Source organism: Schistocerca piceifrons, chromosome 7, assembly GCF_021461385.2.
Source record: "Schistocerca piceifrons isolate TAMUIC-IGC-003096 chromosome 7, iqSchPice1.1, whole genome shotgun sequence".
Taxonomy (NCBI): Eukaryota; Metazoa; Arthropoda; class Insecta; order Orthoptera; family Acrididae; genus Schistocerca; species Schistocerca piceifrons.
Genome location: NC_060144.1, coordinates 419,388,484 through 419,404,360, shown reverse-complemented (window position 1 = coordinate 419,404,360; position 15,877 = coordinate 419,388,484). Strand labels below are relative to the sequence as shown.

Genomic DNA, 15,877 nt, shown 5'->3' with positions numbered 1-15,877 from the left:
CAGCTGCCAACGTCCTCAAAGAATTTTATTGTTCATATCAATTCCCCTTGAATGATAATCTCACTCTTAAACTTATCTTCTATTTCCGTCATTGCCTTTCCGATGTAAGAGTTTCTTGTACCTTGGGTTCTGTTGATCACAGAGGTAAGGGGCTAAGTGTTTTGGATATCCCGTGACCTAGTGACCATTTGCGTATCTATTGGAAGAACGGACGTCACTGAAACACTGAGTAAGGATGACATACGTTTGAAGCCTATAATACACTAATAATAAACACCGCAGGAGGCAGTTCAGTTGAAGAAGAATGGACATCTCTAAAGAGTGCAATCTCTGAAGTTGGGCAAACGTAAGTACAAGATAGTAAACTACGCGAAATCTTGGGTAACACATGAAGTACTTCAAATGACACACGAAAGATGGAAGTGCAGCTATCCTACAATACAGTGTCAAAATTTAAACATTGCACACTTCCTCCAACTCAGGTAAATTCAGCAAAAATGTTGGTTCTTTTACATTAGGTGTGGTCTAATGTGGACTTATTCAGCTTTTAAAAGTACATTTGTTCTTGGGCGTTTTCTGAGAAAACTGCGAAAATCATGATCCTTGCATACGAAAAGTACCAACTGTGGGGATAATTTATATTTACTGCAGATCGTAGAAAATTTTACCATCTGTTCTTAAAATGACATTATCGGGGAACGCCGCAACTTTTTTCGACTTGACTACCCATTATCGAGATACAGAGCTCCAAAGTTACGGTACTTACTCAGAAAACGGCAAACAGCGGTTTTTAGTCTTTTTTACACCGTGAGCCGCTATTATCTAATTAACTAACCGTAGCAAATGGTTTCAAATTTTAACTGTACGTTCTTTAGACATGTAGGAATGCAATTTTCCCGTTTTCGAAATCTGAATCCGTTATCAAGATGTATTCAAAAACCTTGATTTTTGGTTGCCAAAAATACTAATTGTGGGGATGGCCACTTTAATAACTTTTGTTCTTGGCAAATCGTCGAATTTTTGCAATATTACCTTGAGATAGTGTTATTGGGAACCGTTATCGTTAGCGAGAACCAGAGGTTCGAAATTAACGTTCTTACGCTAGTAAAATATGCACGTACTATTTAGTCGGAGGCGTAAATAGATTTTTAACTGGCATATTGAACACATGGCTAGGAGTCTAAGGTCGTCGCAAGGGTTCTGAGGTCACCAAACAGTTTTTGGTCCGCATTTTTTCACCAAGAAAACTTTATGGTGTACGATCCCTGTAATAGTGGACACTTCAGACCTGTACAAATGTCCCCTAAGTGGTGCTCCAGTGATAAAAATGGGCTAAAATAGCCTTCACATGCCTGGAAGGAACTTAAAATGACTGTCACAAATTATGTGAAACTGGGAAGACTGTAATGCAGAAAAATTCAGGAAAATATTTCTAATAATACTTGTACTCTTGTGAGACACAAATTATAAGCAGGGTGTTTTGGACGAATTGGGATAGAGGAGGAAAGTATTCCGAAGAAAATGTAAACATAAGATTTTATGTTAAACGTATATTATGTGTATTTATTAGCTGTTTATATGAGTCAAGGTACATAAATGTATCAAACTATACAAAAAACTGTCGAAACTTTACTAATCTACAGAATTCGTTTTGTATAAGCAGCACACCCTGCTGTAGCAGGGAGGAATAGGAAACCATCGGAAGAATGGTCCTGTTGGAGTACAGAAAATGTAAATATGTCCCCCTTTAAAATAATGTGACAAAAATGTGGGGCACTAGCTGTCTCAGTCCTGATTCTGCCTTCCTCGCCAAAATTTTGATAGTCAACGTATAGATCGAATTCGCGAATTAATTTTAGTATTCCTAGACAAATTACTACCTAGTATACTGATTCGTCATTAATTTGATGAAAATATTAACTCATTTTTACAATCCTTATTTATGATTGTGATACACTATCTGCTAGTAAGAATGTATTTAACGTAAGTGTGTTTCCTGTATAAAGAAGTTTATCGATTTTCTCTTTATGTTAAAGCCTGCGTATGTTCGCATGGCAAAGTTTTGGCGAGGAATGAGGAATGAGGGTTGAGGCAGATGGTTCCCAACTTTATTCTGAAAGCCTTTTACAGAGGAACATATTCGCGTTTTTTGTGCGCCGGTAGGAGCATTCTTCTTCCGTTTGTACGCTACCGCTATTTTCCTGCAGCTTACTCCTATTTTTCTAATTTTGGACGTCGTTGTCTATTCTGCATTTTTGAACGCTTCTTCTAGATCGATAAATCCTATTGGTGTCTTTGTTATTCTTATCTTCCTGCCATTATCAAGCGGAATGACCTAGTTGCGTCTCTGCATCATTACCTCTTTTAAAGCCAAACTCATCAATGGATCCTCAGTTCTCTTTTCAATTCGTCTGCATATCATTTAAACAAGCGTAACTTGACTTATTGTGGCAAGAACGATTTCAGTGATTACCCAATAAGTAGAAACATCTTCTGCACTGTACTCACCCTATCGCCAAAAGTATCAAAGAGCAGACGAGCATATTCAACAAAGTACTCCACCATCAGTGGGTTAGGCCAACCCCCAATGTACTGCAGGGGTTGCGGCAGGTCCCAGTGGTACATCGTCACCTACAGAAAACAAGACTTGTCAGGTTACAACAGCATTAAACAAATGTCTATTAGGAGGAGGTTAATAGTAATGGTTAAAAATTCCCTGCGCTGCAGTCTATACTGTATATGCATATCAAAAGTAACGTGAGTAACTTGTTGCTATTAGTTATGAGCCGATGTTTGATTGTGCTACTGTATAGAGAAATAGATAGACATTGTATCTCTGCTGTGAGACAAATAAATGAATCGACTTACCATTGGCTCTATACCGTTCTCCAGTAGTAGGTTGACGAGGTTATTGTAGTAGTCGATGCCCGCTTGGTTGATCACGTCCAGGTCCCCAGTCGGCAGAACACGCGACCACGAGACGGAGAAACGGTAAGCTGTGGCCTATAACACAGGCAGAATTAGGCAGCTATGCAACATTCTTAAACACAAATAACATCTCCTATACACATTTGTAAGCATTCAAATCTTAGTAATACAGTGTTCAGCACTTTTCGGTGGTACACAACAAAATGTCTTTCAATAAAGCTGAAATTTGGAAATTTGTAATAAAGTCTTATGGGACCAAACTGCGGAGATCATCGATCCCTAAGCTTACCGACTACTTAATCTAACTTAAACTAACTTACACTAAGGACAACATCCACACCCACGCCCGAGGGAAGATTCAAACCTCCGACGGGGGGAGCCGCGCAGACCGTGACAACAGGCGATAAAGCTGAGAAGCATAATATAGAGAAGAGACAACATAAGCTGCGTTCACCAAACAGCTCGTGGTATTTGAACTCTAGGTGAAAGGATATCAATGATACGTCTAGTTGATGGCGTTGCTAGTCTTAGGGAAAGTGAATAAGAGTTGTTGGATGGGCCGGAAAGTAAACAACGACCAGAAGAGTGGTGTGTTGATGCCCTGACCTTTCTTAGCACATCTGTCTGACGCCATAGCGGAGAAGATTAGACGGCAGGCGGTCGGCATCGGCATCTTTTGCTCACTGAACGATAGTGCGGTTCTGTGTCGAGTGTCTCCGTGAATTCAAGGAATTCTGCGTCAACCGTGAACGCATGGATGTCGTGGACGAGCAGACAGAGGTAATTTACGTAAGATTCTGTGAGTTGTATCGAACAGATTTTTATAGAGGAGACTTACATTCTCTCAAAAGACGTAATACATGAGCATATAATTTTAAGAGACAGATAATTCCTCTCAATTGTTTAGGAATTCTCTAGAGAATTTAATTATTAGCATGAATTTCACTGAACATTTATCACGTATTTCAAATGTATCTAGCATCATGCTGCAAAGTTCCACAAACCGAAACCTGTTCTCAGGTTCACTCCAGAAAAATAAAATTATTAACGTAAAAATAAAATATTTAGTATAACACATTCTTAAATCACACTAAGGAGTATAAAATAGTTTCCTTTAGCCGTATACAGAATCCAAAGTCAGTTACAGATAATCCTGAAAATTTGTACTTGAAATTTTGTAATAGCTGTAACAAATTTGTACGATTTACAACAAAAAAGGTTTGGTGGATGTCATACATCTTTGATGCATGAATACTCACCTCATAGCTGTACAATACTGCGTGTGTCCCACGTTTTTCCTTATTAATCTCGTACGTATTGTTATTGCTATTAAAAATTCACAGCAATAAATTTTCAAGATTAACTATTTGGGGTTAGGAATCTGATGGAGCTAGGAGAATATATTTTACACATTTTAGTCCAGTTCAAAAAGAGTTACAGTAAAAACTTGTTTTTATTTAAATAATTATTTTCTTCTTTTCAGTCTTGTCTCTGGAAACATTTTGATCATATATATATATATATATATATATATATATATATATATATATATATATATATATATTAGCTCTTCACCCGCAGCTTCACGCGCGCATGTACACGGCACCACGGCACATACATTGCACACATCTCTTCCTCCTACAGTCTCTCTCCATATCCGCAGCCGCGGCTGTCCACCCACATAACGCCTAGAACGCATTAAAATACTATTCTCAAAACACACTGGTCCTGCAGGGCAACGTTCACACCAACTCCCCTCCAAACCCCACCCGTACCGAAAAATACGGCAGGAGAGCGAATTAATACTGTAGAATCATCCAGTTCTCAGCTACGTTAAAAATTTCTAGTCTCTAACTCAGCAGGAAACGAGGCTCAAATCAGTTATAATATTTGAACCGGATAGACGGACAGGAAAAGAACCTAATAAAAAGGTATTAAAATGAGACGATTGGTTCGGTAGATGCCAGATGAAGAAAATAAGATGTGTTGCTTTCAAAATCATTACCAGGAGCTGTCGAACTAGTGTCAATGATATCATCTATTTTGTACCATTTGGCAGAGCATTCAAACTTACCCCGATGCCCTTGAGAGCCTCGACATCTTCAGCGTACTTATGGTACGAGTCGCAGGCTACGTCACCATTCTCCCCGTTGTGAGCGTACTCTGGATGCTCGTGGAACATGTGATCCCAGATGTTTTCGCCTTTACCTTCACAGAGAGATATTTCCGTTAATAAAGTGGGACCAACAGTGCTGGAATAAATCTCTTTTACCATAGAATATAGGCTGACTGCGACAGCTAGCACAGAAACACGAAGTCTCAAGCCACAGTTACAGACATCAAACAGTTCTTGACATAGTTAAATTTAATGTCGAGAAATGAATTTTAATGAAACATAGAGAGATCAATGGTAATAGTAACAACAGTTATCTTAAATTGTCTGACAGCTGGTTGCTATTAATTACTTCCATAAAGTATGGCGGAGGTAGCGTTATGTGGTAAACAAGAACTTCCTGATGAGCGAAAACATTATGAGGTCAGCCCACCAATGGGGTGACCGAAGTTGGGGTCTGAAGACCCGGTAAGTGAAGTATACTAGTATGCTACAGGCGCAAAAGGGGAAATGCACTGACATGACAAAGGGTGGATTATTATGGACCGTTGCCTGGGAACAACGACATCGGAAACGGTGAAGCCGCTCGGTTGTTCGGGGGGTACTGCCACGAGTATTTATGGAAAGTGCATGGAGGACTGTGAAACCAGGAGTAAGTGTTCAGGTATTGCACGTCCGATGTAGAGGACGGAGACTTATCAGCTCAACTAGTATAGGCGGCGATCCGTGACGATGTCACGACAGAGTACAGTACTGAAGCTAACCAAAACATTTTGGAGCACGTTGCTCAGCACACATAATTACATTTTGGGCCTCTGCAGCAGGGGTCGCCCACTGACATTAACGTTTGGTCTCATCAGTATAATTAAGTGGGGCAAGCGAATCTCAGAGTCAGCTAGAAAATTACACATCTCAGATTAGTGGAACTAGTTATCACAATTATATATTTCAAGTTTCTGCTACCAGTCATTTTTATTTTATTTTATGCTTAATCTAACTTAATGCAACGCTTTTCGAACATGTTCTGTTCGTTTTCAAGCGTTAATACATACATACATACATACATACGTAGAGAAATGTTACTGAAAAATAAAGTCTCAAACTAGAACACTTTATCCATTGTTCTTTAATTTTTTAATGTAGCTGATGGTGTGGCATTTGTCCATTGCAGAAGACCTGAATCATCCTTCAGTGATTTTGAGGAATCTGATACTGAACGTACGCTAATGTCTCAGTCACCTAATTCGCCTGATCTGAATCCGATGGAATACCTCTGTAATACTCTCTGGCACCACCTACATGAACGATCCGTAATTTACAGTAACTACGTGAACTGTGAGTAGATATCTGGAGCCAAATCTCTGGAAAATTACGAAGGACTTGTCTAATTGACCACGTGCACAACTGGTACAAATTACCTCCCTTGCCATTAGACATTTTATCCTCAATTTTTATTCGTCTCACTACTATTTCTTTTTCATGCAAACGTGTAAAAATTTTACAACCACTTTCGAACATCTATGTTCGTTTCTGTAATGTTTACGTTCCTTGCCATTGATCAGTGTCCTCTCCTATTCAAAGATTTTTGAAAATTGTAGTTCTCTGACCTATTTAGATTTGCGTTCAGTGACTATAGAATTGGATGCCACTTAGCGGGACCAGCTATCGCTGAAGGAAGGAAGGAAGGAAGGAAGGTAGGAAGGAAGGAAGGAAGTAAGGAAGATTGGATTAACATCCCGTCTACATCGAGATCACTGGAGACGGAGCACAAGCTCGGATTGTGTCAGGGATGGGAAAGGAATTCTGTCGTGCTCTTTAACAGGAACCATTCAAGCATTTGCCTGGAACGATTTACGGAAAACACTGGAATTATAAATTTGGATGGCTGAACGCGGATTTGAATAGTCATCTTCCCGAATGCGAGTCCTGTGTCTCAATCAATGCGCCACCTCGCCCGGTAGTATCGCTGAGGGATTCACAGGGGTGAAATGTACGAAACCGTTTTATGATGAGTAAATTCTATTACGCTACCTTTTTCTTGGAAACAGTCCTATAATTTATATAAACTCGTAATGTAAAGACCCATACAATCGTAGTGGTTGTCCGTAGATGACTCATATCATCTATTCTTCATTTACGCTTTTATTCGAATTTGCGTGGTGTGTGTGAAGAAGAGGACGTTGAATGCTCATTGGGATAAGGTGACGGAGCCATGGTGACCCTTGGAGAGCTTCTCAGAAGAGAGAGCTGGGAGGTCTGCAGGTCAATGGCCCAATGGTTTCCGGACAGTCGTTTGTAATGCCGCTTATGGGCACCCAAAGCACTAGAGGCAAACGCTGATAAGATGTTCTATGGCGTAAAGTTCCCAGGCGTGATTTCTTCCACAACCCAGAAGTGGAAGAGGAAGGAACGTTGTTGGAAGGAATGCTGCATTTAGTGAAATCCAAGACGGCACTGTAGTGTATAAAACGTAGAAAGCAGTGTTTTCTCCGGAAACTGGCGGATACCATATATGCTATCTTCAAAATGGAGCAGGAACACACAGTTTTGTAACCCTTTAAAAGTTTGCGACGCCACTGGACGCTGACTTCGCAGAAACCAAACGTTTACGCAACATCAAAACTGCCAGGAATGGCTAATATGATTATACTAGAGATAGAAAAACTCGACTGTCCGCTGACAACCCAGCTTACCGGACACGAACAGGGTCGCAAAGAGAGTGAGACGTCTTTCTTCTGTGTTAAATGGTACGATGCACATTACTCGCTAACCGCCTAAGAAATAGAGCAGGAAAACGGCACAGGTGTTTCCTAAGAAACCTTTGCACTGATCAGGTCTTGGAAGATCCATAGCCGAGCCCAGAGTAAAGAGGAAACACGCGAAAATACGAGTTCTTCTTTTAGTGAACACTCGATACAAAGTTATTTCTTCTTACGTGTTCTTTGGAGAGAGACTTCTTAATACTCTTAGTAGAGAGATGTCATCGCTTCACCTCTGACAATACTGACTGTCAGGGTTCACTGCCGGAACAAATGACTTGAGGGACTTAGAGGGACTTCCGGCTGATTCGTTGGAGAGAGGCGTTGATGTGCTGCCACTGACTGACTTTCCAGTCACTTCAGCCGCCATCTACAATTTACCTTGATGCGCTCGACCCTATGTGCAGGGATGTTAAAAGTCATTTTACATAATTTCATAACTTTAGGCTATACTTTGATGACTCGCATTCAGAATCAGTGACCAGCTTACTTCCACCTCCAACCAAGGGTTCAATGTGTTCCCTTGTTTAGTATTATCAGTCTTCTCTACATCACGCCAATCACGATACAGTTTCGCGATGGCAGTAGCTTCTTTCAAGATATTATCAGAATCTAATCCAAACCCTTTTATCAAATAGGCCAAGAGTTTATTGGAATAATATGATCATTGCTCAACGGAATAAACCGAATTAATTATGATTCTTGTTTCCTGTAATAGTCATTTTATTCATAATTTATTACTTCCGAGGGTGATTAGTTAACTTGTCCACAACTTTATTTGGATATGTGCAGTCCATTTGAAGCTATTTATTGATGGGTTGGACCTACCAAAGTGAGGGAAAATGTATTGCTACGTTCCATCTACGGTTCTAAACAGTCCAGACCTTTCTGTTCAAAATGGTTCAAATGGTTCTGGGCACCATGGGACTTAAAATCTGAGGTCATCGGTCCCCTAGAACTTAGAACTACTTAAACCTAACTAACCTAAGGACATCACACACATCCGTGCCCGAGGCTGGATTCGTACTTGCTACTGTAGCGGTAGCGCGGTTCCAGACTGAAGCGCCCGGAACCTCTCGGCCACAGCGGCCTGCAGACTTTTCTGTGCCCTTGACGTCGGGTGACTTACTGGGAAAATGAAATAGGGTGCCTGAGTGTACAGGTCTCTTGTCACCTTGGTCGACTCTTAAAGAAGATGTGCACAGTGGACTTTATATTCCATTTATCTGCTCCTATAAATCATCGTTAGTTTCACATAGGGTAGCCATCTCTTGAGCGAGTCCTGTCAATGCTATCAACGAACCACGAATTTTAAAACACTAATGGACTTTTTGTTTCACCTCCCTCACTTCTTTCTCAATATATGGAGTTAACAGTCGAGGAGAGACTGCAACAGCCGTTTTAATCTAAGTACTTCGTTCCTGATTTCCCATTCTCTTTATACCCAGTGTTTCTTATACAAATTGTAAATTTACCTCCTTCCCCTGTCGGGGTACCCCTATGTTTGTAAAAATTTACCGCCGGCTCATATCGTGCAATTCTTCTTCTAGGCATCTCCTTAGGTTTTCTGAAGTCTTGTGTCATTATCAGCTGGAACACCTGAAACGCCTCTGGTATCTAAGTTCCGTAAGGCCGAACTGATGTTCATCTGCCGGACTTTCAAATTTCTTTTCCATTCTACCAGAGGTTGAAAATACCGCTTCAGTTGTAAATTTCTTTTATTATCACGACCGTTTTCGGGCTCACATAAGCCCATCCTCAGGTTTCGCAACTGTGCTGTGCCCCCTGAGCCCCACGATGGACGTCCATTCATCTGTGTACTATTCTACAGCTTCAATTAGAGATGGAAAAAGTTCGTTGTTTTTAAAGATCCATTCCTTTTGAGAATTTTTAAATAGACTAATTCGATAAACTAGTTCAAATGAATCACGTACCTCCTTTTCATTCTCGAAGGACCAATAAATAAGAGGACTTAGAAAAACCCTTATACCAGTTCACGAGAAACAAAAATTCGTTCCTCACAAAAACTTAATGACTTTTAGAGACAACCCCAGCGCTCATATTTCCATGAACTTCTTCGGTAACCGACAGCTTCTCCGCAGTTATCTTGCTATTACCTATATTTATCTGACAGACTTCACCATTTTTAGAGATGTATGTTGCTTCTCAATTTAACTACCCACTGTGAGCCGGCCGCGGTGGTCTCGTGGTTCTAGGCGCGCAGTCCGGAACCGTGCGACTGCTACGGTCGCAGGTTCAAATCCTGCCTCGGGCATGGATGCTGTGATGTCCTTAGGTTAGTTAGGTTTAAGTAGTTCTAAGTTCTACGGGACTGATGACCACAGCAGTTGAGTCCCATAGTGCTCAGAGCCATTTGAACCATTTTTACCCACTGTGATAATCATTACTGCTTTACCTACAGAAAGAAAGAACTTCAATGTCCCACTTCCTTACATGCTGATTCTTCATGACAATTCTTATCTGCATGGTTACTTCTAGACATGCCTTCCAATCCAATACCTGGTCTCGGAATCTCTGTCTCATTACGATATAACCCACCTAGCATTTTTCAGAGTTTCTAGGTATTTTCCAAGGACACATCTTCCTTTTGTGATTTTTTATTTTTGTTTTTCACAGTTTTTTTAAATTTCTCCCTGTTGTTTGTCGCACAATTCAAGGAGCATTACTCTATCTCACTGTTATCATTGAGACGATGATCTCCTTCAACTCTGCCTGTATTGTTCCGCTGCTATTATGTTCCACACCAGCACGAATTTTAGGTTCTCTATCTCGTCATCATCTTCTTCTAATATTAGGATATATACCAGAACTATTTTTGTATTAATTCAGATGAGAATAATGCTATATCTGAACTGTTAATAGTAATTCATCCTTTTCCCGACCTCCTTACTCTAATCCTACTCCCAATATCTCATTTTCTGCTCTTGTTGATACTATCCTATACCCGTCTGGCCTTATACTTTTTTGTGAGCCTTCCGTTTCATTTCACTGGCTCCAGCTACATCTTGTTTCGATATAGGCATTTCAGTTTTCAGTTTCTCTACCTTCCCTTCCACCGTAAAATCTGCCATTCGTTGCTCCTCGACGTAGAATGTTATGCTTAAATTGGTCTTTAATCCTTTTCCCATGATGACCTACATGTTAAGTTCATCCAGGAGACCCGAACGGGGGATTAATACTGAATGGTTTGTCACTGCTATATCTTTTCAGTTTGAAGCCAGATTTCATTCAACATAGAATATAAAAGCTGCACCCCTGAGCGTCTTAGTGAAATGCTTGCATAGCTGACCCGCTTCCCTACTTCTCTTGACTCACCATCCTCGTTCCAGGCTCCCTCTATCTGGTAGGCGGCGCTGGCAGCTCCCAGCAGGAAGCCATCCGGGAACTGATTGACAGCTCCGCTGTTGGCAGCAGCAGCGGCCGTTGCCGCAGCCGATGCCGCCAGCGCCCACAAGACGGTCGAAGCGTACCGTACCATGGCTGCCTACTTGGCGACTCTACTAAAACCTCTCTGAAAGCCTCAAAACGTTCTCTTCATTATCTGTTAAAAGCCAAAAAGGCATTATGTTCAACAAGTGTACCAGTTATCTTTCTAAATGTATCTGGTGAAGATAATCTACACATCAGCACTCGCCACTACGGACTTGATAGAGCAACACCGATACAGCTCGCCGATACAGCCGGTGTGGTGACTGCACAAAGACTTTGTGAAAAAAAATGCCGATATTGTTTTGTTATGTAACATTCATCTTTGTTTTAAGAGTAATATCGATGACACCGATTATCATGGCAATTTGATCAATAGCTCTAATCCCAAGAGTAATAAGCTAACAGTTTCTCTCCGAAAACACATACAAGAGACGAAAGATTTTGCATCATAATAATTATTTCATGTGTCACAATGGCCTGGGGCAAGACTGAGAGTTGGGGCCCATTTCGGCTAATTGCTTGTCCCGAATCTGGAGGCATGTGCACTACATATTACCGTGGAATGTGAACCACGTGTAGTTCCTCGAGAGTATTCAATCAAATTTATGGAGAATTTCACGGCCAGTTGTTGACGTGTTGCTGGTTGGCTTTTGTCTCAGGCTCATCAGACGGCGTTTGTTTAACGATTTTTCTGACGTTGAATAGCACAAGTGACTAGTGTTATCAAAGGTTCAATCTCTTCTACTGATGACGGACTGGAGTCGATCCTGCGGCCAGAGATAATAGATACCTGACGCTTCTACTCCTGAGGGCTGTTGCTTGGCCATTACAGTTGTAGGTCTTCCCTTTTTACCTGCAACTGTCGATCACCACAGCGCGAGAATGCCAAAACCAGTTAACTTGAGGCATTCTTTTTTAGACGAAGCTACACACATTTTTTTGCGAATTCATGTGTCTATCTTGAGCAAGCAGGCATGGTAGCTCTTCTCCACAGCGATAACCAGCATGTCAGGGAAGAGCTCAGAGCTATCACGCCCGTCAATTCAGGGAAGCAATAGAAATTCAGATGACAACAGTTTTATGAAAGGAGAAAGACTTAATGCAACTGACTCCTGGATTACCGTGGTGCAGTGAACTACCGTCCCAGATTACAAGGGGAAAACCGCACTGGTAGTGATAAGGGAATTTTGTTAACGCTCAGGTACATAGTCCTAGAATGCCTGCTGCGCGTTCGCCTCTTGCGTCGCATCAGCAACGAAGGGTAAAGCTTTGACAATGCCAGCCACTCACACACGAAACGTCAGGAAAATCGTTAAACGTCGATGAAATACCTCGATACAGAAGCCACTAGACAGTATCTCAATCTTCATATCACTAAGTGTTCTTCTTTTTCGGCAGCCAATTGTATGTCCATTTTTCTGTTATGGTTTCCGGTCGGTCAGCAAGGAGGTGCAGTTTTTATGGAATTTTTGTCCCAACTTTTGTCGATTTGACACGAAACTTTTGTTCAATGACAACCTTGGGGTGAAAATGATGATTAAGTGATTTTAGTTTTTACATTATATGGTAGAACTTTAAGTTTTCCTAAGCCGGTCGCGTATACAATAAAAGATGTTTTACTCAGCAACTGTTGTGCGGTTTCTTCATTTTACAAAATAAACAATCGTTACACCATTTAGAGGTGGACGCTAGGTTAAAATCAGATCCTAAATTTCCACTGTCTGAATGAGCGTTCATTCGGCTACCTTTCAGTTTCTAGGCATTCGTTTTACCATTGTTCCGCCATGTCCGACAAATAAACTATTAAAACTTAAAAACAATTGTCTAACCCCATTTGCGTCGTTGTGCCTACAACTCCGTCAGAGTGATTTGTGCCTGTGCTCCTGGCAACGAGTATCATATTGTGGTATCATTTTATTTAATTTATCCATAATTCAGTTATAAAACCGCTTACGACTGTGTTTCGGTTGTAAGCAACAAACCATCGTCTAATATTCGTATATTTAAAACAATATGAAATCTTGATACCGTTAATAAAAATATTTACTACATTTATTAAACGTTAACAATTGCGTAACTTTCAGTGCAATAAAAAGCGCATACAAACAATTGGGTAAAGCAACTACAGGATCTTACTATATTTATTACCTAAGTAACATCGTTCTGGGTAATAACACTCACAAATCAGCACACGGAATCAACAAGCAATAAGAAATTCGTTATGAACACTGGAAGTCACTTAGTTTGTACTAGGAAGGTAAACATTTTTCAATACCTTTGCGGCAACAAAATAAAGTTGAATTGCTAATAAACTACAGTAAATGATATTGTGGAGGGGGAAGGAGAAGGTAACTATAACTAGTAATGAATGTTAGGGTAATTAAAGAGTCATTTTGTCGATATTTAGCCAATCTTACGTATTTTCTTCTCTTTTGTTGCGACAACGTGCGAATATTTCACAGCTCCGATCTTTAGAGATCGAAATAGAGGAAGCTTATCATCTACAATCCTTTCAATGACAAGGTCATTGTTGACCAAACGTAAGTTGATAACAATGCGACAGGAAACACGTAAACGCCTCTTCTAAGGAATTACCTAGTTTAGGATCCACACAGAAAACCTAGATCGCAATGGCTGGACACTTCTCCCGAATGCGATTCCAGGAGCTGAGTCGCTAGGCAGTTTTCCCTCTTCCCTTGAGAGACTAAGGTATTCGCCCTCAGACCATCATCAGTCCATTCATACAGTTGTCTGAATTGTAACTATGTTCCATAATATCTCAGGCTCATTGCGGAAGTAGCGCTGTCACACAACAAAGTACAAGGGTTAGAAAGGTATCGGCGCACTATTTCCTTGACTTCTTGCCGCCCTAGAACCGAGTCTGTGGGAATTAAAAGCCTTTAGCATACCAGTGTAAGTAATACGGCAGAAGTATGTTCAATGATAATGTAGTGCAATTAGCCTTGCTCAGGGCAGTTGGGACAAGGGGGTCCTTATGTAAATAAACCCACTACTTGTCCTAGAGTCCTTATGTAAACAAAGTGTTTATGCAAGTCTAATTTATGTTCCCAATGTAAACGATGTGTGCATCAGAGCTCTTATCGGTTAATTATTTAAGTCCTGGATGTTTACCCGTCATTTCCTTTGAATTTTCTGCCTTCCAAACCCCTCTTAAAGTCCTCTAGTTCAATTAAGTGAAGCATAACGGCGGAACGTTACCATATGATTAATGGCTCAAAAATTATGTCGCATACTCTGCCGTTACAGTGGCGTGATAAAAACTGTTGAGGTGTTATGCTAGTGGCTGAATTACTGTAATGGTTATAGTTTATGACCGAGAAAAAGATATGTATGACAGTTCGAAATAGAGTGCATACTTTAAAAATGTTAAGGCACTATTCTATTGGCTGAATTAGTGTAATTTAACGTAAGCCTGACTGTCCCATAACATTTTCTGCAATCATTCCAACGTATGACCACCTTCCATTTATCTATAGTTCTGAGGAAATTTGTTAAAATTTTGGACTTATTTTTACAGTTTTTGCCGATTTTCTTCTTGCATTCCAAACGCGCATTTTTCAGTACTTTCATCCAAAGGAAAACTCAGATTAATTTAAATATGACACTTTAAATATTCAACAATATGTTATTTTCTGAATTATTATGAGTTAAACGAGACGGCAGGCACTTTGTCATTACAGTGTAATTGTAATAAATGGTGGAGTGTTGCCCCAGTATTCCCAGTGTGTCTGTAATAAATGGTGGTGTGTTATCCTAGTATTCCCAGTATTTTTCAGCATCTTCATCCAATATTCAACAATATGTTATTTTCTGAATTATTATGAGTTAAACGAGACGGCAGACCCTTTGTCATTACAGTGTAATTGTAATAAATGGTGGAGTGTTGCCCCAGTATTCCCAGTGTGTCTGTAATAAATGGTGGTGTGTTAAGGCATCGAGAATTTCCAGCGCCTTCTGCTCTATTACTGGTATTATGCCTCATGTAGCAGTCGATCTTGGCAATCTAACAGTACGATTCGGAGGAATCGCAGAGTTGCACTAGTAATTGTCACCTTGAAAAAAGTCAAGTCACTTCCATGAAACTTAGTCATGACGTTAGTTTTACTCCGAATACTCATGTTTCAATGTGACACATTTTCACCAACCAAGTACGGTGTGGGGGTATCTCGATGATATCTGCGTTTCGTCTTTTCTGGAAAAATTCCACTTCAAAAATCACCTCGTCACCATCATACATAACGATCTCTTCAGCCGCAGAAAGCGAAAATGCTTCTTAGTGATATAGTATGAAGTGAGGGAAGTGATATCACCAAGAAATAGCATATGTGACTGTGGTCTCTGCAGAATGAGTTTGGGCGTTGCAGCGGAGCAAACACGTCCCCTTGACAAACTCCCTTAACTATTGCGACGGTTCGGATCTTAGAATCACGATCTCTTAGCACCACATGACTATAACCACAAAAAGCACAACATCAAGTTGGTCGATTACGGTTAGTTCTTCAACTTCTTCGACGGTGGTGAATCTACTTTTTCCTCAGTTTTCTTAATTCGTTCATCTCAAGGTAGCACCCGTCCACGGTCATCAGGCGCTTGAAGAAATCTGGAA

The 15,877-nt window shown here is 40.5% G+C and overlaps 1 protein-coding gene across 1 annotated transcript in view; it reads right to left on the bottom strand.

Annotated features, from left to right (window-relative positions):
* The window catches only part of LOC124805753 (myrosinase 1-like), an 86,379-nt gene extending 75,080 nt beyond the window's left edge, over positions 1-11,299 (bottom strand). The window contains exons 1-4 of the mRNA XM_047266321.1: positions 11,137-11,299; positions 5,003-5,136; positions 2,869-3,003; positions 2,509-2,631 (exon numbers count right to left, since the gene is read on the bottom strand). Of these exons, the coding sequence (XP_047122277.1) occupies positions 2,509-2,631; positions 2,869-3,003; positions 5,003-5,136; positions 11,137-11,299 (555 nt within the window). The remainder of the gene's footprint in view (positions 1-2,508; positions 2,632-2,868; positions 3,004-5,002; positions 5,137-11,136) is intronic.
* Between the last annotated feature and the right edge of the window lie 4,578 nt (positions 11,300-15,877).